This window comes from Balaenoptera borealis (assembly GCF_965194805.1).
Source record: "Balaenoptera borealis genome assembly, chromosome: 20".
Classification (NCBI taxonomy): domain Eukaryota; kingdom Metazoa; phylum Chordata; class Mammalia; order Artiodactyla; family Balaenopteridae; genus Balaenoptera; species Balaenoptera borealis.
In genome coordinates this window covers 54,448,507-54,470,934 of record NC_138879.1, presented here as the reverse complement: position 1 = coordinate 54,470,934, position 22,428 = coordinate 54,448,507, and the positions used below count along the sequence as shown (strand labels likewise).

The following is a 22,428-nucleotide window of genomic DNA, read 5'->3' as shown; positions in this document are numbered from 1 at the left end:
TTCTTTCTGGAAGAGGGGAGAAAACAAGGGCACTGTGCCTGCCTGGGGGGCAGGGCGGAGGCAGAACACAGTCAGATGGTGAGGAGGGTGGGGCCCCGTGGCCATGCTGGGGGGGATGTGGAGACCTCTTTGCCACGTTGGCCAAATTAGGAAATTGGCTGAGTTGGCCCGGGTGCCCCCCTCCCCTCTTTCAGCACCTCTTGGCCCTTCTGGGCTCAGCATCAGGGATGCCTCCCCCAGGTACCTTCCAAAGGGTCCTGCATTTCCTGGACGGGGGAGACCTCAGAGCCCTCATGGCCCCTACCTGGTCATCAGTGTCCTCAGATGGAAACCCGGGCTTCTTCTGACCCTACAGAGTTAGGCAGATTAACCAGTCATTCTAAAGAGAAAAGCACCGTGCAGCTGTGGAGACAGGACAGATGTCACCGATGCTATTTCACCAGGGGGACGCAGAGGGACGGAAGGTTCGGTCCACTCTCTCCACCAGTCCAGCTAAGGAGAGGTCTTTTCACCAGAGTATGTGAGTCAGCATCTTGACCCAGTGGCCTCCCCTACAGGTCTGTGTTTGCCTTCTAAGTCGAGGAGTCCTGGAAACAGAAACCTCAGAGAAGGGACTGTTAATGGTGACGTTTCAGCCACAGTGATGGGGAGGGTGGGGCGGAGGCCAGGTGTGTGCCCCTGAACTTCACATTATAGGAGGCAGAGGCTGTGTGAAGCCCGGTCTTGCTCAGCGTTGAACGGCCCCCTGTTCCGCTGGGAACGCCCATTGGGCACAACTGGTGACAGGCACTGTCCTAGGTGGCCAGTTTGTTATTAATCTCCATGGTATCTTCCACAGCTGGGCTGATGTTTCACAGATGTGGCAGTAGACACAGATGGTTGAGTCATTTCCCCAGGTCACGTGGCAGCTAAGGGGCCGTGTCAAGATCGAGTGAGCCTGAGGCCAGAGGGCTGGTTTTCACTGTGCTTCTGGGTCCCTCTCTCCTCTGCAACCTTTTTCTGGCCACGTCCATCTCTGAGCCTTGTTTAATACCTCTTAACAATTTCTCGTTTCTTATCAGGTTATTTAGACAAGCTGTAATCTGGCGTTCCCTTCTTGGATGCTCTAAGTTACCTGAACTCAAGCAGAAGCAACCTGGTTCTGTTGATAGAATGTTCCTCTCTTCAGCCAACCTCCTGAGCTCCCTACTCGTATTTTACTCCCAACTCCACTCAGCCAGAATGTCTGTCTCCTGCCTGTGGGATATGTTATCCACACAGACACTGTACTCATCACAGGGCTTGCACATGTTGCGACCACCTTCCAATCTGGAAGAGGCCGGAGCAGTGTCTGGACGCCTAGGGAAACGTTGACAGGGGTGTGCTTGGGCTCAGTGGACATGCTCTGCTGGTGAGGCGGCCTCCTGACTGCTCTGTGGCCCCTGGTAGTTCTTTTAGAAGCCAGCGCACGGAATCAGAGAGGAGCCGTAAGTTAACAGGTGTGGGAGACAGAAGCGATCGGGGCGTGGGGGAAAGCTTTCAGTTAAGTTGTGAAAATTCATAATGAAACATACACCGCCGTTACTCAGAGGGCCACGGGGTGGCTGTGTTTACTCGGAAGTCCCGGGAGCAGCTGGGATTGATCCCATCCCGCTGAGGGTGCACAGGGCACCCCAGAAAGCAGAAGCACGTGGCTTTGCAGCTTCAGAAACGCTGAGAGCAGTCTGGGAGCTGCGTGTCTCTACTGCTCACTTCCGATCTCTTATCTTCCTAAGCGGTGGTCACCAGCGATGAGCACCTGCCTCCGTGGGCATGGCTGCGGGATGCTGAGGGCACTTAGAAACTGACGCGTTTTAATATTTCTGAACAGGGTCCAGCTTTGTTGAGAAATTCACAGCACCTCTCCTCGTGTGGCTGGAATTCTGATTTTAGTCAATTTACTTTCTTCACAAGGAACCGCAATTGTATGACGGGCTAACTTGGACCTTCTTTCCTTATTTTTCAATGTTCTTTAGCTAACAGCTTTTGCTTTTGTGTTTACTGAAGAAAATTTAGATGCGAGAGAGAAGCAAAAAGAAAAGAATAAAAATTCCCCAGAATCCCACCACCACAGATCGCCTCTGTTTTAGCCTTTGTGTCTGCATCTTGTTTTTCTGTTCTATGCTTTTTCTCTGATTTTTTTTTTTTCAAAGTACTACCGTGCATAGTTTAAAGAATTAAACCATCCATCAGCGCGTACGAGGGAAAGGAAGTCTGTTTCGACTCAGATTCCCAGCTCTCTTTGCCAGAGTGATTTGGACACTTGACTAGAAAAACCCCACCTAGATCGTCATTGATTCCTGGCTTTATTATGGAAGGTTTAACATCTCGCTCTGCTGAGACTTGCATTAATTACTCCTGGTTGGTTCCCATAGCAGGCCCTGGGCCTTGTCTGCTGCTGTATTTGGTGGTCCTGGGGATTTTCAGATTCCACAGTGGGAGCTGGGGAGTGACCCGCCTCCTCCAGGCAGGTGCAGCACCCCTGTGAGTGGCTTTCTGGGGGCCCAGGAGGAGAAAACCCGGCTCTTGTGTTAACCGACGGGCATCTCCCCCGTCCCCTGGGGGGTGCTGTCCCTTGTGCGGTGGTTCTGAAAATCAAGGGCTCCTCACACGTCATGCTCAGGCAACCCCCGACATCACACCTGCAGCCCGTAACCTCCCCCAGGGAGGCCCGTGGGCCACACGCCCCCACCAGTGTCGAGCCATTCCAGGGAGACTTCATCTGCCTCTGACTTCCTGGTTGAAAGACAGTTGCAAAAATGCCACATGTGTGTGACCTTCTCTGTCTTCCTCCACAGAAGCCTGGAATGGTGCCCCCTCCACCGGGAGAGGACAGCCAGACCGTTGTCCTTCCACCAGGCTGGCAGAGCTACTTATCCCCTCAGGGCCGGCGCTACTATGTCAACACAGCCACCAATGGTGAGTCCCGCCCTGGGCAGCGTCCTGCGCCAGCCCCGGGCTCCTGTCCGTCTGGAGGGGTGGTTCTCTCCTCCCTCCTTCACCTCCTGGGCTTCAGACTTTTCCTCCCGAAATCTACCTCAGAGGCTGCAGGTGAATCTTGCCTTCTTCACAGGGCTGGGTGGCAGGGGGCTGAGCCTGGGTGGGGAAAGCTGCCCTTCAAAGTTGGGGTCATCCTTGGAACCTCACAACCACCCGACATCTTTGTGGAACCCAGCCTCATGGTCTGGGGCTGTGTTTTCCAAACTGAGATCGCCAGAGGGTCTGCGGTCCACAGCTGGTTTAAATCAAATCAAACAGGTTACGCTACTGCACGATTGCTTGGAACTTGGAACGCGCTGATTGATACCCAAACAAGGGTTATGAGAGCGGGGTTTCCCTAACTTCATCACAACATCGCTCTCTTCTCTGAAGTATCTCACTGCCTGGAGTTTCTTAGGATGTTTTCTGGGAAATTCTGGGGCTAGTTATGGATTATTTACTCTAACCGGTGATTAGAGGTTCCCTGTGCATTTCTGAGTTGGGTCAGGACCACGTCTCTTTGCCTCCAATTATTGTAGGCACCCTGAGCCTTCACAACAACTCCAGGATCCTAGCACGTAGGCTGTAGAATGACCTGCAGGAAGGCTGGAGAAGGGTCGTAGAAGGAGGAGTGGCGGAATCTATAACAAGGTGGACAGAGCAGTGTACAGCCTGTGGTCTTGGGCTGGGCAGAGCAAAGCCAGCCATCAGCTCTGTCTCTTGACTCCAGGGAAATTGCCACCAGAGAACGGAGAGGATGGAAACACAGAAAGTTAGATTTGGTGGGAATCACAGATGTGTGTGTGTGCCAAGGCAGAACATGGATTCGGGTAGGATTTCGGCACCTCACTTCCCTCATCTGTGCCTACCTGACTTACGGCTACCTCTTCCCACCCGACAGGACCATTGATATGGTTTATGTTTATGAACCTGCACTTGGCGGGGGCGGGGTGGGGAACTGGTGACAGGAGAGCCAGCTGCTGTTTAGAGGAAGCAACAGAGAAGGCAGCTGACAGCTGCCACTTGGGGCGTCTGGTTTGTTTATATTCCGTGGCAACCTGGCCTTCCGCTCAAGGGGGGGTGTTCTAGTTGAAGAGGTAACCAGGGGTTTCTAGGAAAAGGGAAGTGGAAATATTTCTGACCATTCTAATCAGAAGCTTACTCACAAGAAGCACGTGAGCAGCTTTGTACTGTTATCAGACTTCGAAGTTTCGGAGGTGACTGTGTGTATGGGCAGTGCCCCATCTGTAAAATGCGGAAATCGACCAAATGATCCTGAGATCATTAAGAATTCGGCTCCATTCTTGTCCTGAATTAGCCACTCTGTTGCAAAGGGGCAGAAGGGTAAAAGTAGCTTTCTAAAATCTGATTTTTTAAAAATAGCCGTGTAACAAACAGTCCGTTGCTAGTATATGCTCTCATTCATTTAACTAGCCCTCTCTTTAGTAAGGGGATAGTTAAATCCCATTTTATGTTACCAGGCAGGGTGAATTTCCAATAACTTGCATGTCAAGGAATAGGCTTCTTTTTTCAACCATTTAAAAATGTAAAAGTTGATCTTAGTTAGGGAGTTCCCAAACTGTATGATGACATTCATGTGTTGGCCCATGGACCATATTGGTTGCTGTATTCCTGGCTCCTTGGTCTTGCATTCTAGACACATGCCAGCTTTTTTTTTTTTTAATCAGTAATCAAACAATTACATTTATTGTATACATATTATATGTCAAAATGCACTAAATTACCCATAAATAATTTTACTTAGCCTACTCAACAATCCAGTATAACAGTGGTTCTCAGTAGGGACAATTTTGCTCACCAGGGGGCAAGTCTGAAAAGAATTTTGATTGTTCCAACTGGGGAATATACTGGCATCTAGTGAGCAGAGGCCAGGGATACTGATAAATATCCTATAGTGCACTAGACACATGCCAGTTTTATTCATTGATTGTTTAATTCATTCTTCATCTGGTTGATTGAATTGTTCATTCAACAGACATGTATTGGGCCTCACTTATGTTCCAGGCAGAGTGTGGGATGCTGAGGATATAATAATAAAAAAGAAGCAGCCTCAGCCCTCAAAGTGCTTAGCTTCTACTAATGGAAGCAGATTTTATTTTATTTTACTTTTTATTTTTATTTTTGGCTGTACTTTTATTATTTTGGCCATATTTTTAACTTTTGATCCAGCTTGCAGGATCTTAGTTCCCTGACCAGGGATCAAACCCGGGCCCTGGCAGTGAAAACGCCAAGTCCAAACCACTGGACCACCAGGGAATTCCCAGAAGCAGATTTTAAATGAGTCCATATTTGATTGCAGTCGAGAGCAGGGCTGTGAAGGAGGAGTCCACAGTGTTTTGAGAGCATGTCCCAGAGAGACCCTGGGAGGTCAGGGGAGGCTTCCTGGAGGAGGAAGTTCCCTTCAGCTGAGATGGGAAGCATGACAACAATGTTAGTCATGTTTGGCGGGATCATGCAGACCCTGAACATCACGTTAAATATTTTGCTTTTTAGTTTTAAGGCACTAGGAAGACCAGATATCTTTCTGATTCTCCTCTGGAATCTTCGCCCCATTTTGTTTGGCTGCTGGGCTGCTTTGTAAATTTTTTAATCTGACTGCCTTTCTGCAGGAAGGTGCTTATCAGAGCAGCCTCTCGCTCTTCTCACACCCACATTTATCTGACCCCTGACTCCTGGAAGCATGTGTCTCCTCACAGCCGGGCCAGCTGCACCCACCTTTCCGCCCCACCTCTTGGATCTCTGCTGCCCTGGGACTCTGGCCAGAATCGCGCACCACTGCCCAGGAAGCAGACCCCCTTCTCGCAGGCGCCATGGGCCGTTTCTTTCTTCTTTTCTCTGTCTGTCTACCTTTCTTCCAAGCTCTCCTGGTCTCCCTTAATCCCTAATCGCTTCTTTTGCAGAGGGCGCTGGGGTACCATAGACGTGCTGTCCCCGTTTTTTACACCATGTACAAATGTAAGGAGTTTAAAGCCCAATTTACATTTGTATTACCTTGCTCTGGCTAATCTGCTTATTTTCAAATCCGTTTAGGATTTTCTGCATGGGGATCGTTACAGGGCTGCTGTGCTTTGCTGTGGGATACAAAATCAAACCAGAGGCCATCTCCGCCTTCAAAGACTGCAGGTGTGATGGAGTCAGAAACACGGAAACCAATGAGTGTTTCGGGTGTTAACGTGGAAACCTGCAGGCTCAAGGAAGGGGGTCGCCAGCTTTATCTGGGTATCAGAACAGTCTTTGAGGGCGGGGATGCGGGGTCCTTGCCTTGGGCGTTCTCAGCTGCAGCGGCAGCACACACAGAGGGGAGGCAGCAGGGGGAAGGCTGATGTGGCTGGCGTGGGTGAGGAACGGAGAGGGGGGGACTTGGGGGTCTGATCCACTAGAGACCCCCATGGGGTCACTGTGAGGAGTTGGGGCTTTGCCCTGTGAGCATGGAAAGCGATGGAAGGGTTCAGAGCGCTGGCTCGACATCCTCAGAATATCGTGGCGAGATTGCTCGTGCAGCAGCGTGATGGGTTATAGGATGGTGAGCAGGAACCTGACAGGCTCGATGAGAAGAGAAGTGATGAGGTCAGCTCCGTGTCTGTAGTTGTGGCCGGAGAGGAGGAGGTACGATCTGTCAGACGACATGTGGCAGGTCCAGGAAAGAAGAACGCACAGATTCCTTTTCTGCCTTGTGTGCCGGAGCTGTTCAGTGAGAACAGGGGACTTGGGAGGAATGGCTTTGGAAGAAAGAAGATGATTCCACGTTGAGCGTACCGTTCCTTGGGGAACATTCAGGGAGAGATGGGTAGTGTATGTTGGACGGATGGGTCTGCGACTCAGGGGTCGTCATCTGGGCTAAAGATGAGACTCTGGGGAGCTGTGTGGGTGCACGGCGTGGTGGGCAGAGAGCAGGCTGGGTTACACCCCCACTTGTCCCTTGGCCTGGCCCCGTTGTGCGGGGACCGACCTGCGCAAGCCCAGGTAGCGGCCCGGAACTTGCATTTCATCAGCAGAGAACTGAAGTCAGGAGCGTGCAGGAGGTCACCCAGGGCAAGCCTCCAGGGGGAAGAGAGCCCTGCAGAACCACGCTTAAGGGAGGGGCAGAGGGGGCTTGGAAAGAATCGTCAGAGATGTGAGGCTTCCAGGAGCAGGCAATGTCCTGAATGGCAAAGGAGAAAAGATTGTCAAGACAGACTGAAATACAGGTCAGATTTATGGTGGGGGAGGGGATATTTTAAGTCTTTGGGGAAAGCACACATTATTTAATAAATGGTGTTGGGCCAGATGGCTAACAGGAAATTTTGGTGGGTAAGTTAATGCAATGACACTATTGTTTTCGTAGAAACTCAGCAAGGCCATCAGAGCATGAGACTTTGGGAAGCATCTCCCCCCCACCCATCTCCCCTTATCTCCTCACGGTTTATGGCTCTCCGGGGCATTTTGTCAGGCAGGGTGGTACTGAGCTCAGGCCCCAGGGTTCTGGTATCAGGAAATCGCTTGTGCTGCACTGTCCTGAAAAGTGCTCCTTTCCACCCAAAGTTGACTCTATTGCCAAAAATGAGAGTTGTGTTTAGTTTCTGGATATTGAGCTATTATCAATAGCCAGCCTATTCAGGGACCTAAGCTAGTGTTAAGCGGGACCTCTTATTTGCATAACAGATAATTGCATTTCAAGAAATATAGCACAAAGTTGTTTTGTTCTATTTATAATTGGAAGCCCAGATACGCACATTTAATCACTTAACAGTGATACGGTCAGAGATATTCAGGTCTTCTTTTTGTAGAGATGCTGGCTTTTTAGACATTATTTAAGATATATTTTTACAATTTGGACCTCGAAGGGATATTTCAAGCCAGTAACAAAGGCCAAGATTAGTTTTGCTTAGTGTATGAGTCAGTATTTTACCTCATATATATTAATCTTTGTGTACTTTAAATCCAATAGTTTCATTTATCTGTCTTTCATTTCTAAAGAAAGAGGACCATTTGAGGAGGGTGCCTTAGTCCTGTTTCCCTAGAAAGCAGAGCCTGAGGCAAGGATTAAGTGTTAACACCGTATTTAGGAGGTATAAGCCCAGAATGGTGAGGGTGGGTGAGAGGGGGAAGGGAGGCACAGGAAGATGCCACGTGATGCTGGCCAGCCTTGACGGTGAGCTGACAGTAGACAGCAGGTTGCCCAGCAAGTGTGTTCACTTCTCCGGAACCAGGTTTGCAGAGAGGAGTCATGCCTTTGAGTAGTCCACGGGAGAGCAGAGGTGTTTTATCTGCTCACCTCCTTCTCATCTCCTGTTTCCCATTGGCCACGCTTCTCTGCTTGGAGAGCCATTTCCCCCCCACTTTGGGGTGTATCATCTGACCCCCAGCAGCCTCTTGGAAAGCCTTATTCCACCCCCACAGAGCGATGCTTCAGCCAAGCCCAAGGCAGATGGTCAGTGGAGCATGGGTGAGGTACCAACCAAAATAGGAGTAGGCAGTCGATGGAAATGTGAGGAAGAGCCCAATGTCTGTCCCAACCTGGAGGCTCCTGTCCCACTGTGTGCTGGGCTGTACATCTCTCTCCACTGTCAGACCTTGATGACTTGATTATTTACAGGGTTTCCGCGGCCAGTGACTTTTACTCAGTCATCCTAGGGGGAACCTTACAAATCATTGAACACAGCAGCTGGCAATCTACAGCCCTTGGGCCAAATTCAGTTTGCAGCCTATTTTTGTAAATAAAGTTTAATTGGAACACAGCCGTGCTCTTTTATTTTCTTTTTTTAAAATGTATATTTATTTTATTTATTTATTTTTGGCTGCGTTGGGTCTTTGGTGCTGTGCGGGTCTCGTTGTGGTGAGCGGGGGCTACTCTTCGTTGCGGTGCGCGGGCTTCTCATTGCGGTGGCTTCTCTTGTTGCGGAGCACGGGCTCTAGGCGTGCGGGTTCCAGAGCGCAGCCTCAGTAGTTGTGGCACATGGGCTCAGTAGTTGTGGCTCACGGGCTCTAGAGTGCAGGCTCAGTAGTTGTGGCACAGGGGCTTAGTTGCTCCGTGGCTTGTGGGATCTTCCCAGACCAGGGCTCGAACCCATGTCCCCTGCATTGGCAGGCGGACTCTTAACCACTGCACCACCAGGGAAGCCCCTCTTTTATTTTCTTATTGCCTAAGGCTGCTATTGCCCAAAGATGGCAGAGTTGAGTAGGGTCCATATAGCTCACAAAACCAAAAATATTTACTCTCCGGCCTTTAAAAGAAAAAGTTTGATGATCCCCAGCCTAACAGATAGAACCCATTCATTTTACACACGAGGAAGGGAGTCCTCCATGGGGTAAAGGGACTCAGTCAAAGTTACCTGCCCATTCAAAGACCAAGCTATGCTTGGATCCCCTGTCTTCTAATCTTTTTCTTTTTGCCTCAATATACAGGAGGATGGGCATGGGGGAGGGCAGTGACTTAACTTGCAATAAGGATAACTGAGTTCATGGATTAGTAGCAAAACCAATCCGAAATAACTTTTATTTTTAAGGGAAACACAGCTATCTTCTGAGAGCATCAACTGAAACCCAGGAGAGCTGGGAACTGTTCTTAAGCTCTTTTGACAAAGAATTCATATGTATAAATGTTTTATTATGTTTGTGAGCCAGACGTGGAGGATTAATCCAGGATTTGAGCTTTTGAATTCATTTACCAAATAATAGGCACTTTTCTTGATTTCTGGTTTTAATTTTTCTTTAAATGAGTAGATTCCCATTTAACTTTATTACAGCAGGAGCTAATGTGAGTTTCTGGATAAGTTTTCCAGTAGAACACTTTTTAAAAGCATTCCTTGAGCTCTTCTTTGTTACAAATAATTGGATACTTTTCTAACTCCCCAGAGAGAGCAGCCCTGATAATTCTCAGTTAATAAAAGTTGCCCTGAGAAACTTCCGCATCCAGAAACATCAGTCTATTTTCATCTGTCCATCTGTGTTGAACAAGTGTGAGACTAAAACGATGCTTTTATTTGGCACATTCAGTTGATTGAATTAGGTGTGTGTGTGTGTGCGCGTGTGCGTGTGTTCATGTTCATGTTTTTTTATTTTTTTAGCTGTATTATTTTTCTTTAATGAACTCTTTCTTAATGAGAAGCTGTGAGACCTTAAATCTTACTATTCACCTGTTTCTGTGGGGTTGTGTTTTTCCTTTCCAGAGAATTCATTTTAATCTGTAATATTAAGGTAACACTTTAGTACGCAGCACATCTCTCATTTCTCAGCAGTTTTTAAGCAGTTTTAAATTCTCCTGGAATTTTGGCAGATGCCAAGTGGGTAAGAGAGTCATTCACGCTGCCAGTAAGTTGAAGTCCCATAAAAATCAAAACACAAAGGAGACAGAATTTTATTGTTTGCTAGTGTTACTTTGAAAAAGACAACTTATTGGTCAACAGTGTAAGAACTTTCCTCATTGGATGTTAGGTGGAGTCACCAGTTAGGAGCAAATGGTTCAGATCTGAAATAAAATAGAATGTATGGCATGTGACTCAGCAGTTCCACTCCTAGATATCTACCCAAGAGAATTGAAAACATGTCCACACAAAAATGCATACATGAATGTTCATAGCAGCATTATTCATAATGGCCAGAAACAACCCAAATGTCCATCAGCGAATGAGTGGATAAACAAAATGTGGTCTGGGAATTCCCTGGCCCTCCAATGATTAGGACTCCGCACTCTTACCGCCGAGGGCCTGCATTCAATCCCTGGTCGGGGAACTAAGATCCCACAAGCTGTTCGGTGTGGGCCCCCTCAAAAAAAAAAATTAATATCCAAAACAAAATGTGGTCTGTCCCTGCAATGGGAAGTTATTCAACCGTAAAAAGGAAGCAAGTACTAATGGGTACATGCAACATGCATGGGTGAACCTTGAAAATATCGTGCTAAGTGAAAGAAGCCACACACACAAAGCCATATGTTGTGTGATTCCATTTATATGAAATGCTTAGAATAGGCAAATCCATAGACCCAGATAGTAGATTCGTGGTTCCAGGGACTGGGGAGAAGGGGTGACTTCTCACGGGTAAGGGGTGTCCTTTTGAGGTGATGAAAATGTTCTAAAATTAGATAGTGTTGATGGTTGCACATCTCTGTGAATATACTAAAAGCCCCTGTAATGTATGCTTTTAGAGAGTGCGTTTCATGGTGTATGAGTTATATCACAATAAAAACAGGCATATTGAGGTGGGTGGGTGAGTTGGTGACTTTCCTGGTGTCCTTCCAAAACAAGTCCTTAGATGCCTCAGTTGGGCATTCCTTCTGCCTGATTCCCAAACTTTGGTGGGCATTGAAGCACATAGGGAGTTTGTTTAAAAATATTGATACACAGGTCCTGCCGCAGACCTACTGAATTGGAATCTACTATTTGGAGCGAGTAAAAATTTCTGCTTTATATTTTTAATTGTTTTCTGATAGTCACCACCTATTTTTGACTTCTAAGGAGACAACCAGATTGATGATGGCATGGTTAGTGGATCAAATATTCTGAAGCTGAAGAGTCCATTGAAATCCAGTTTTCTCTTTTGGAAATTCAATGAGAAAATACAGTTTTCTTCGAACAAGTAAACATGCATTATAGTCCCAAGGTTAAGTAAATGGTTTATGGTTATATAACCATAAACCATTGTAGTTAAAGTAGAATCTGGTGGAAAAACTACTTGAAGACAAATAACTCAATTTTACAGTGACAGGATATAAAATGAGAATAAAACTACCAAGAAAGGCCCTTCACCTGGCTAATGTTTATATTCTTGTGTTGTCAGGGTAGCAGACTTGCAGATATCTCCAGCCTTTATTCTTGTCTACATAACAGGATGTAGTGGCAGGTCTTATCATTTCAAAGCTTTTGAGTCAATAGCTCAAAAAAATTTTTTTTTTGAATCTCAGTATTTTTGCCATTAAAAAAAAAAAAAGACGTATGAACTCTGGTTTCAACTTTGTTTCTAGCTGCAACTAAGTCGAAGGATTTGGGGCTTCTACTATTTTCGTGTTCCCATTCTCTGTAGCACTCTGACATCTAGACAGCATGAACACCATCCTTGCCTTCAAGGAACTTGGAGTCTAGTGAAATAGTTCAGGCCTTGGAGATGTAAGAAAGCTGTAAATTCTTCTTCCTTCATATTTCTCTTCTCTGGAGAACGTGATCCTGGAACGTCCTAGCTTGCCTCTGCTTTGCTTAGGACATAATGTACCAGTGTAGAGTCACTGTACCCTCGTCATCACTTTGCAGAGCCCAGTGGCCTAGTGAGTGTGGTGGGATCGGATTGTATCCAATGACTAATCCAGCCCTATCACGCTAATCCATCCATATAAAGTGGTAGGATCTTTACCAGGCATTAGATCCACCTGTATTCGTTACAGGCCAAGAAAAGTACAAGGTGATCGTGAGCCGTGTATCCATAAGGAATGACGTTTGCTTGGTTTGAACTCTGGTGTGTGATGACTGCATTTCTAGGGCAGTCGTAGTGTCTCTGGTGGCAGTGGGGCAAGGCAGGGTCAGGACCTCTAGATCCAGGTGAGCTGTCCTGCAGAGATTCAGGTAGAGTAGATGTCTCACGGTGGATTGTCTTGAGGCCAGAGGCTATCCACAAAAGAATTTTATTTTGTGTTCACCATCCTTAAAGATGTTGAATGAGTTGCCAACATTGAAAAATTGGGAAGTTTTTCATAACCACCCAGATACTTGTCTCCTTTTGAAAAATTGTGAGGTATGGCCACATGCGACCCGCCTTCCTGCCTGAACACCACCGGCTGGATCTGAGCAGGTTGCCACCACTCGTGATTTTTCTTCTACTCGATTCTGCTTCATGCAGGCATCTTACATGTCCAGTACTTGTGGGGCCTTGAGCTTTGACCTGTGTTTGGACATAGCCTCATGGCTTTACAGCAAGTATTGCAGGGAAGAATTGGCATTAGGCATAAAATCAGGAATCTATTTTATAAATGCACTTGGAAATCAGAGATTATGAAAGGGGACCAGGCAAGAGACGAAAGAATCGGGAGAAAGAACTGACCGGTCCACTTCAAGAAGAACTTTCAGACTCATCCCATACTCTGCCTTATTCCTGGAGCTTTTATGTGCACCCAACCTATTAGTGCAGGAAGCACTGCCATTTGGGGGCTTCTGTAAAGCCTGTGTGTGTGCTGGGGGGGCGGCAGTGGGAGCATGTGGCCGCAGCAGGAAGTTGGGGTCCACAGGGAAGGGCAGTCTGGACAGAATAGCCATCAATGCTGTTTAAAGGGTTAGGTCCCACGGAGTCAGTGGAACTCCTGGCAAAAATGGAAATTATCCGTAGGTTATATTCTGGTAAGTGAGTGGGCCAGGACCACGTGAATTGATTATCAAGCCACAAGTGTTTGCTCAATGCCTTCTCTGTGCCCGTCTCTCATTATGCACTTGGATGGCTCCTTGCAGGGGTGGTGTGGGCGAACACAATGCACATGGCTTCGAGAACGCCTCCTGGTGGAGATGAGGTTGTTAAAGGAGACTTTCCTCGTGGATTGCAGTCCATTTTCTTTCCTGCCTGAATAGACCTCTGAAGGTCCCTTCCGGCTTTAAAATCCTGTGCAACGGGGAGTCGCCACACCGCCGTGCTCTATCACCCACCACTGCTGGGGAACGTGCCTCCGTACAGAGAGCTGGCGTGGTGTCCCGGCGATCAGATCTTCATTACTGGAAGAAGATCTCAGAGCTGAGGAACAGCTTTTTTGTAATTTCAGTCCAAGATGGGTTCTGGAGTAGGCAGTGCTCTTCCAAGAGGTGTGGGAGGAGGATGGGATGAGAAGTTGGTCGTGCGGGATGAGTGTTGATTGCGTGCGCTCCCCGACAGCGGGGTGCTGGGCTGGGCACGGGGCTCTGGGAGCCTCCCCTGAAGGGTCTGGCTGTCCTTGGAAGGTCATGGGCTGGGCCTTGTACCCAGCGGGGCTCCTGGACCTTCCTGTTGAGTGACGCGCTGCCCTCTTGCCGGCTGTGGTTAGCGCCTGTGTACCCAGCCCGAGAAGAAATAGCCCCTGTATTGGGTGAGAGCAGAGGAAGTTACCGAGCGGTCCAGCACAGGGAAGAACGTGCTGGAGGGGGATTCTGCCCCCCGCCCCCTCCCCAGGCATTCAGCCTTAATGGCCCTTGTGGGGATCTAATGGGGGGGGGGTGTCTCGGGGACTGGGGATACTTGGGGTAGGGAGGTCGGAGCAGAAACAGTTTTCCAACTGGTACAGAAATTTTTCACTGTTTGAACAGCCAGTCTGACTGCACTCGTGCTTTGCCTGGCTGCCTGCTGGGACATGCACTGGGGCTGGGGCTTAGTTGTCCCCTGGTCCCTGGTGGTCCAGTTCCTTGCTCCCCCTCTGGGCCCTGCCACAGACCCGGACCCTCTGCTTCTGAATCCCTGGACTCCTCTGTCCAGACTTTCTGGCCCCCAGATCAACTCCATAGGTTAGCGTGACCTCCATCCCTGCCTCCTACTGTTCCCAGCCAGCTGCAGCCTTTTGCTGCCTGATATGCGTTGAACTGTGTCCCCCCACCCCCCAAAGGAAGTTTAAGTCCTAACCCCCAGGACCCTTGAACGTGACCTTGGATATAGGGTCTTTGCAGACGATCAGGTTAAGATCCTGGAGCTTGCTGGGCCCTCATCCAATATGTCGGATCCTTAAGAAAAGAGTTTTGGACGTAGAGACAGACACACACAGAGGGAAGACGATGTGAAGACGCAAAGAGAGCCCATCTATGAGCCAAGGAATGACTGAGGCCACCAGAAGCCAGGAAAGAGGCCTAGAGCAGATCCTTACAGCTCTCGGAAGGAAGCAATCTTGCTGACACCTTGGTCTCAGACTTCCAGCCTCCAGAACTGTGACACAATACATTTCTGTTGTAGTCGAAGCTGCCTAGTTCGTGGTATTTTGTTAGGGCAGCCCCAGGAAACCAATACATTGCCCACGCCCAGAGTAACATGCCATTGTGGTCTCTTTGGGCCCTGCTAAGCCAAACAAGGGGTGTTTTGTCCTCCAGGTTGCTGTGGAGAGGAGCAGTCTGTCATCTGTGTCTCAGACACCTGGCCTGCGGGGCAGTTAACACCAGCAGCAGGAAGGGTGGCCTGCTTTCCTGTTGCGTTGCCAGCCTATTGCCCGCCTATCAGTGAATGTGGGGTATGAGCTCCGGCTTAGCATAGCTGCCAGGGTACCAGAATTCTGGTAATTTCAAGAGATGTGCGTGCAGGAAAGCTTTAATACAAGCTGCAGAAAAGAGACACTTTTTTCTTCTTCCCCATTTAAGTGGATTTCCCACTACTTTTTTTTTTTTGGAATATAGTTGATTTACAATGTTGTGTTAGTTTCAGGTGCATAGCGATGTGAATTGAGACACTTAATAAAGCAGTTGATTTCCCGATACTTTTGATGCTTCTCTTGAATATACCAGAGAGGACTTGGCTGGAGGTCATGTTCTTCTCTGGTTTAGCCAGATTCTATGTGCATTCCCAGCACCCTGGTCTTGAGCCCCCATCTTGAAAAGAGAAGGTTGGGCTGCTTTGGGAAGCCTTTCAAGCTTTGTATTTCCTAAGGACAGACCCCTGTGGCCATGCGGACAGGACCCAGCTCTGGCCACCACCTCCCTCTGTCCCTGATTCCTGCTGCCTGGGGTGCCCTCTACTCCTTGGTTCCTCTGGAGCGGTGGTCTCATATTCCGGGGATCCTTCTGGGGCTGAGATGCACAAACTGGAGCCTGAAAGGGCCCCGGTCTTTTTTATATGGCGCAAGGAGCATCCAAGGATGCCGGGCCACGTGATCTCTGCCACAGAAGGAGGCGCGTTCTGGGCTGGGAGTCAAGGAGACCCCCATCCCCTCCTCCCCCTCCCTTCTCTTCCTCTGTGCCAGGGATAAAGACTGCACTTGCTTTCTGCTGCTGGTATGTAAAATTAACATGTGCTGATGGGGGAGACACTGCAGAAAAGGTACGGAGAGGACAGAACAGGGGCACAGCCTTGGGAAACAGGACAGAAGGGGCCAGGGAGCACACAGTGCTTTTGGACACCACGTCCCCACCCAGCTGGCTCAACTCTTGTGCACAGAGTGTGAATTCCTCTTACCAGGTGTGCAAATGCGAAGCCTTCTTGGTTAGCGGGCTTTAGGGATGGAGAGGAAATGCTCAAGAGGCTTGCATAACAACCCAAACATTTGTGGTCCCGGAGGATTTCTTCTTTGCTCTCAGAGCATCTGCCCCGTGGGGTTCACTTTTCTTTCTCCGCATCTCTTGGGCCAACTTGACTATTTGCCGCAGTTTTCAGCCAGCAACACCCGTTCAGAGGAAGGGGGTGAGCAGTGGATGCTTTCAAGTCAGGAGTAGTTCGTGGGTTGGTTTGATTGTTGTACCTTTCCAAAAAAAAATTATTTTTTATAGCCCTACCTCCAACCCCTGGAGGCAGGGTGAACTGTTGCAGAGAAAGATGTTCGTCCTTGTCTTTCTCTACGTCTGTGGTTCTCAAAGTGGGGTCCCTAGACCAGCAGCATCAGTATCACCTGGGAATTTGTTAGAAATGCTGTTCTCTCAGGCCCCACCCTAGCCCTCGTGAATCTGACCCTCTGGGGGTGGGCCCTGCAATCTGTGGTTTAACCAGCCCTCCAGGTGACGCTCATATGTTCTAAAGTTGCAGGCGGCTGCCTCGGTCCCCAGCATTTTAGCATTTCCCTAATTGGATGAGGCTTTCAGGCTTCTTTGCAGAGAGGGTTTTCTTTGTTTGATTTTTTTGCTTTTTTTTCTTTAAACTTACTCATGCACTTTCCTGAGGAATCTTGTTTCATTCAGCTCTACCCATTTCTTCCCCATTTTGTGTAGTCTTCTCTGCCCGGAATGCCCTTTCTTAATGTTTGAGGAGAGCTCATTTTGCCCAGAATTTCTATACCTGTTTGGCAGTGTTGGTTCTTTGTGCCTCAGGGGCTGGCCGGCCTTCCTCGGGAATCCAGCGGCCTTGGAAGTGCCTTTGTGGCCGCACCTCAGAGAGATGATTGCCTATTCCTATTTCCCAAAATAACCAGAGCTCTTTCTGACAGTTTCCTCTGGCTTGTGAAAAGCAACACTCTCAGTGATTTTGAGCATTATTTATAAAATGTAAAGTCACACCTTTTACTGGAAAGTCTTCTAAATCTGGATTAGCAGTGCAGAGCGATTGAAGTCCATAAATGCTGAGTTTCTGAGAAAACAAAACAAAAAGGTGACGTATGGGTGGAAAATACCACTTCGTGGGTAGAGAAGCTTCTGAACCGTTCAGCGGTGTGACTTTTTTCCCAGGAGAGGTTATGGAAGTCCTACTTGGGGGCGTGTGTAGAAGTCACAATTCAGCCTGGTCACAGAAGGAGATTCCAGATGTGGATCTAATGGCCTTGGGGCTGGCGTTGACCATTACAGGGCAATGCATTTGGGGGACTGTCCAAGGGCAGGGACTACCTTGTTATAGGAATAGAAGCCCACCCAAACTAGCTTATGAAAAAAGGACCTTTATTAGAAGGATATGGGGCATCTCACAGAAGCCCCCCGCTTAAGGACCGGAAGGAAAAATCAGCCGCGTTGTTTGTCCTGGGTTTCTGGGATCTCCTGATGTCTTATGCCCATTTCTGGGTTTGTTTCATACCTATTTTTCTCTGCAGACTTGCCTTTTTTCCTTTAGTAGCAAGTTAGCAGAAAATGATCCAATGGGTGAAAAAAAATAGTGTCTTGTCATCTTAATTTGCACTTCTCCAATTTTGAGTGAGAATCAGCATCTTTTCTTCCTTATTGGTCATCTGTAATTGTTTTTCTGTGACCCACCTGTGTACGTTCTGGGCTCTTTTTGGATTGAGCAGCTTGCTTGATTTCTACTTCATACTATGTGAAGGGAATTGGTGATTTGTCTGCTCTCCCTGCCCCTTCTTTGTCTTTCTGTTGTCTGTTTATCTATCTTTTTATCTACACACATACACTCACTCACTCATCTTTAAAGTCAGCCACTGGCAATGTAACTGGACTTGCTTCTGACACTGCTTTGAATTGAGCCTCCATTCATTCCTCAAACATCTATTGAGTGCCTGCTGTACGGGGGGCCAGGGAGACAGAGACATATTTATTTGATACAGTCCTAGCCCTTAGAGCACATCTCTGGGAGGACTGGATTTGAAAGCACGTGTTACAGCTGAGTTAGGAAGGAGCCCATCCAGCTCCCCAGCTGTCAGCTTCCTGAGGGCAGGTATGATGCTGTGATCTCTCAGAGCCCCTCCCCAGCCTGGCGCCTGTTCATAGGGCTCAGAAAACCTAAATGGTGTTGGCAGGGAGCACACAGGGCTGTGAGTGTCCCAGGCTTTGATTTGACAAGATTTCCAGCTGAGAATATCCTGCTGGCCCTGACCTGTCAGCTCTGTCCATGCCAAGCACCTGGGACCAGGACTGCATAAAACTCATCTTTCTTGTCCTAATCAGGACTTTGTCCTCAGGGGCTTAAGATAAGGCTTTGTGCTGGAGCGCCTCCTCCTCCAGGCTGCCCACTCACTAGCACCTTCTCCTGACACCTTTTCCCTCTGGGCTTCCTTCACTGCCGTGCTTTCTCCCCTCTCCTCTTTATCAGCTCCTATTCTAGGAAAAACCCTAAGGAATCAGTCATGCTAAAGGGTTTGTGACAGTCACTGTAATTCATAAGGCTCCTTCAGGAACTAAAATAGATAACAAAGCCACAAGTCAAAGCAGAGGCTCTTGGGGACAGATGTTATGAACCTGATATTTTTAGAACATTGGGGTAGACATGGCATTTTGGAGGGTTCCTTAAGTTACCCTACATTGCTGTCACACATCTTGCTTCGTACTATGCCTGATCCCATGTCTCATCCCTCCCCTGGGGTTTTTTTTGTCTCATCCGGGTACCTCCCTGTCTGTGGCTGGTTCCTGTCATGGTTTACTATGGACTCTACCCGTTTTTCTTACATCTGGTTAATCCCTGAGACTGCTTGTTAAAATGCTGACTTCTGGGTTCCACCCAAGACCTGCTAAACCAGAGTCTTCGGGCACAAGGTCTGGGAATCTGTAGCTTCAGCAGGCGGCCCCAAAGATCCTGATGAGAGACCAAGTTTGGGAAACAAGCCTGGAGCTTTGCTTATTAGTTGTGCTTAGGGTCTGGATCCTGAGTGTTCAGGCTTTGATTTGATAAGATTTCCTTCTGGGGACCCATCTACAGTTTTCTCAGCCATACAGCAGGGGTTGTAATATCTGTGAGCTGGCAGTCAGCTGCCCACACTTGTTGGCTCAATGACACGACCCCCTTTTTCCTGTGTTGCATCAGCCCTCATCATTCCCCAGCCCAAGTTCAGGGATTCCCGGTGTGTTTGACCGAGTCTACACCGTATGAGGAGGTTGGTATGTCGGGGATCCTAAAGGGATGGAAGGACAGGCTCGGGGTGTTCCAGGAGGACCACCCTCCCTACTAGAATTTCTCTGGGAGCTCCCCACCCTGCTCTTCCAGGCCCTTTGTGCCAGCTGGAGCCAGTCCAAAGCTTGGCTCAGGCCAGTATCCAAGGGCCAGGGCACTGACAAGGCTGCTGCTTCATCCATTGGCATCACCAGCCTCTGTATCATCCGTAGAGCGGGCGTCAGGGCCCCTGCCCCGCCTGGATCACAGGGTTGCATAAGGATTCTGTGGGCTGCTGTGCGGGGACCCCCCTGCAGCTCAGACATGCTAACAAAGACCTTCTAGCACCTCTTCCCCCCAGCCCCCGAGAGGGAGCTCTGCCCTCCCTCTCCCTTTGGGAGCTGTGCTCTGTGAAGGCAGGAAGAGGAGGATGGGGCAGGGAGGCGGCTGGTGGGGTGGAAGTTGGGAAGCAGAGAGGAGGAAGGAAGGAATGGAGAGGGTTTTGTTTCATTCATATTATTACTGTTGTTGTTTAATGTGTTTGAGGGCTTCCTCTGTCTCCGAGTCTGTGCTGGAAGCTGTGTGTGCCCACTGACCGTGCATCCCAGGACCACGAGGCTGCAGTCGTGTTATCCCCACTTTACAGTGAGGAAACCGAGGCCGAGCACCCAGTAGTAAGGGGTGGACCTGGGATTCGAACCTCTGTCTGCGTGACACCTGAGCTCTTAGGAACATCTCTAGGCTGCCTCAGAATATTTGAGGGGTGTTTTAAACACCCGGTCCAGGTTCCTTTCCATTTCCTGCGTTTCCTGTGCCAGTGGAGTCCTGGTGTCCCCAGCTCTCCTCTTCCTCAGTGCTCAGGGGAGCGCCCCAGGGCTGTGTGTGCTGCCTGAAGGCTGGGAGTTGGTGGGGTGTTAGCTGCCACCTACTTACCCCATCCCCCCCGCCAGGCTTGACTCCAGCCAGCATTTCCCGCTGAAGACCTCAGGTCTCCGAGCCTGGGGTCCGTGTTTGCTGAAGCTCAGGAACTAGACTAGATTCTGGGGCCAGTGGCCATGGTGCAGCCTTTCTAGACTGCCTGAGACTCAGGGTCTGGCCCAGGCTCAGAAGCCCTCCCCCTGGTGATCAGACCTGGATGATCCTGCAGAGCAGTTCTTGCCCCTGAAAGAGGGTGTTGTGTTTTTTCGTTTGTTTAAATGTACAAGGCTATATTTTATTCAGTTAGGTACAGTATTCTACATATCTCCAGTTTTTATGGAATTTGTTAATCCTGTGTTTCGATTCTTTGATGTCATTTTAAAAATGTTGTGCCTGCTTGATTTTTCAGTTTTGACAGAGGTGCTTTAAAGTCCCAGTTTTGGAGGCATGTCCACTTCTTGCAATTCTGAAAGTTTTCTTGGCCGCCCCACGTGGCTTGCAGGATCTTAGTTCCCCAACCAGGGCTTGAACCCGGGCCCTCTGCAGTGGAAGTGCAGAGTCCTAACCACTGGACCGCCAGGGAATTCCCTGCAAGGGGGTGTTTGCGAGGAGCTTTTGCGTCCTTCTGTTTCCACATGCTCTGTCCCTGCCAAGGGCATCCGGGGTGTGCGTGATCAGGACCCAAGAACCCAGTTCCTCCTAGGCTGGTACCTGTGGTTATTTCACCTGATAGCCAGTGGGGGCAGCAGAGAGCTGCTACTCAACCAAGAAAACTGACCAATCATGAGCCAGGAGTCCACGGGTGGGTGGGGCAGAGTGTGGGAAGGGGAGGGGGAGGGGGAGAAGGGTGGGGGACAAGTCTCACAGATCTGCCCAAGGCAGATGAGGTCCAGGGGCTCACTGACTTTCCCACTGGAAGTTCGTACCTTGTAAGGTATGAAGGATGTAAACGAAGTCTAGAAGTGACTTTAAAGTTAAAAACTCCTGCCTTGCTTACTGTTTTTTAAAAATAATTATAATAATAATTATTCTTATTTTAAGGAAGGGGCGTCTGTGCTCTGAAATCACATTTACATCACTTTCCACCTTTCAACTCTACTCTCTCTTTAAAAGTTTTATTCTACATGGGGCAGCCACTATAATCCACTGATGGGGAAATGGAAATTTCTGGCTTCTCACGTGGCTGGCTAGAATAGCAACCTCCCTTGGTCCAATCTGATCCAGCGTCAGCAGTCAGCTCATTTGTGTGTATCTGTCTCCCCTGGTTTCAGCGGAAGAGGTTCGAGTTGAGTTAGAGTTGCCTTTAGGAAAAAATGTGTTTCTCCTGAATTGGGTTGGACGGTCAGAGGTTTTCCAAGCACAGGTCTCACTCCTTCCACTCTGTCCTCACTGGCCCCACCCAGAGCCTTTGGGGCCTTCATGGCAGTGACTGTTACGAGTCTGGGTGGTCACCTGGAATGACCTAGAACCCCAGGATGTAAGCCCAGAGAATGCAAGGGGGCCTCATTCCAGGGTAACTTGAGGCCCGAGCTGCCACTTCAGTTTTGCTTTGGCTCTATCAGGGAGCCTGGTGTGCTGTAAATAGATTAGGGAGTCTTTTATTGAAAAAGACCTGGAAATGGTTTCCTCCCTGTGTGTGGTGTGGTCATCTGGGGTGATTTTTCCTGCTGCCGATGAGGTCACTCAGCCAGAGCCCCGGGGGCTCTCTCCAGATGTCCGCCTGGCCTTCCCCAGGCTCACAGTGGCGTTGTATTTTGGGCTGACCAGAGCTGGCTAAGACCAGGAGGTGGGCTGGGCGGAACCCTTCAGGCGTCTGCATTGTCCCTGATGGAGTCCTGGCGGAGGCTGGATAGAGAGATGCGATACAGGAGAAGGGATTCCCGCCTCTGGGGGCCTGTGAGTGACCCGGGACGGCGAGCACAGGGCAAGGGGCCTTCCTTCGGGCCCCAGCGTCTAGAGCGTGGCTCTGACTGGAGGCAGCATCTCCCTGTGCTTTCAGAGCCTTCTCCCGCAGTCCGCTGGGAAGGCTGCGTGGAGGAAGAGGCGTTTTAGTTGGAACTTGGCAAACGGACACGATCCTGACAGCCAGGGATGGTGGGGGCAGAGGGTGGTGAGCGTGTGTAAACAGTCGGAGCAAAGACA

The 22,428-nt window shown here is 49.1% G+C and overlaps 1 protein-coding gene across 4 annotated transcripts in view; it reads left to right on the top strand.

The window, feature by feature from the left end:
• The window catches only part of GAS7 (growth arrest specific 7), a 205,118-nt gene that overhangs the window by 119,000 nt on the left and 63,690 nt on the right, over positions 1 to 22,428 (top strand). For all 4 annotated transcript variants that reach the window (XM_082373303.1, XM_082373301.1, XM_082373302.1 and 1 more), the window contains exon 2: positions 2,817 to 2,937. In XM_082373303.1, coding sequence (XP_082229429.1) covers positions 2,817 to 2,937 — 121 coding nt within the window. The remainder of the gene's footprint in view (positions 1 to 2,816; positions 2,938 to 22,428) is intronic.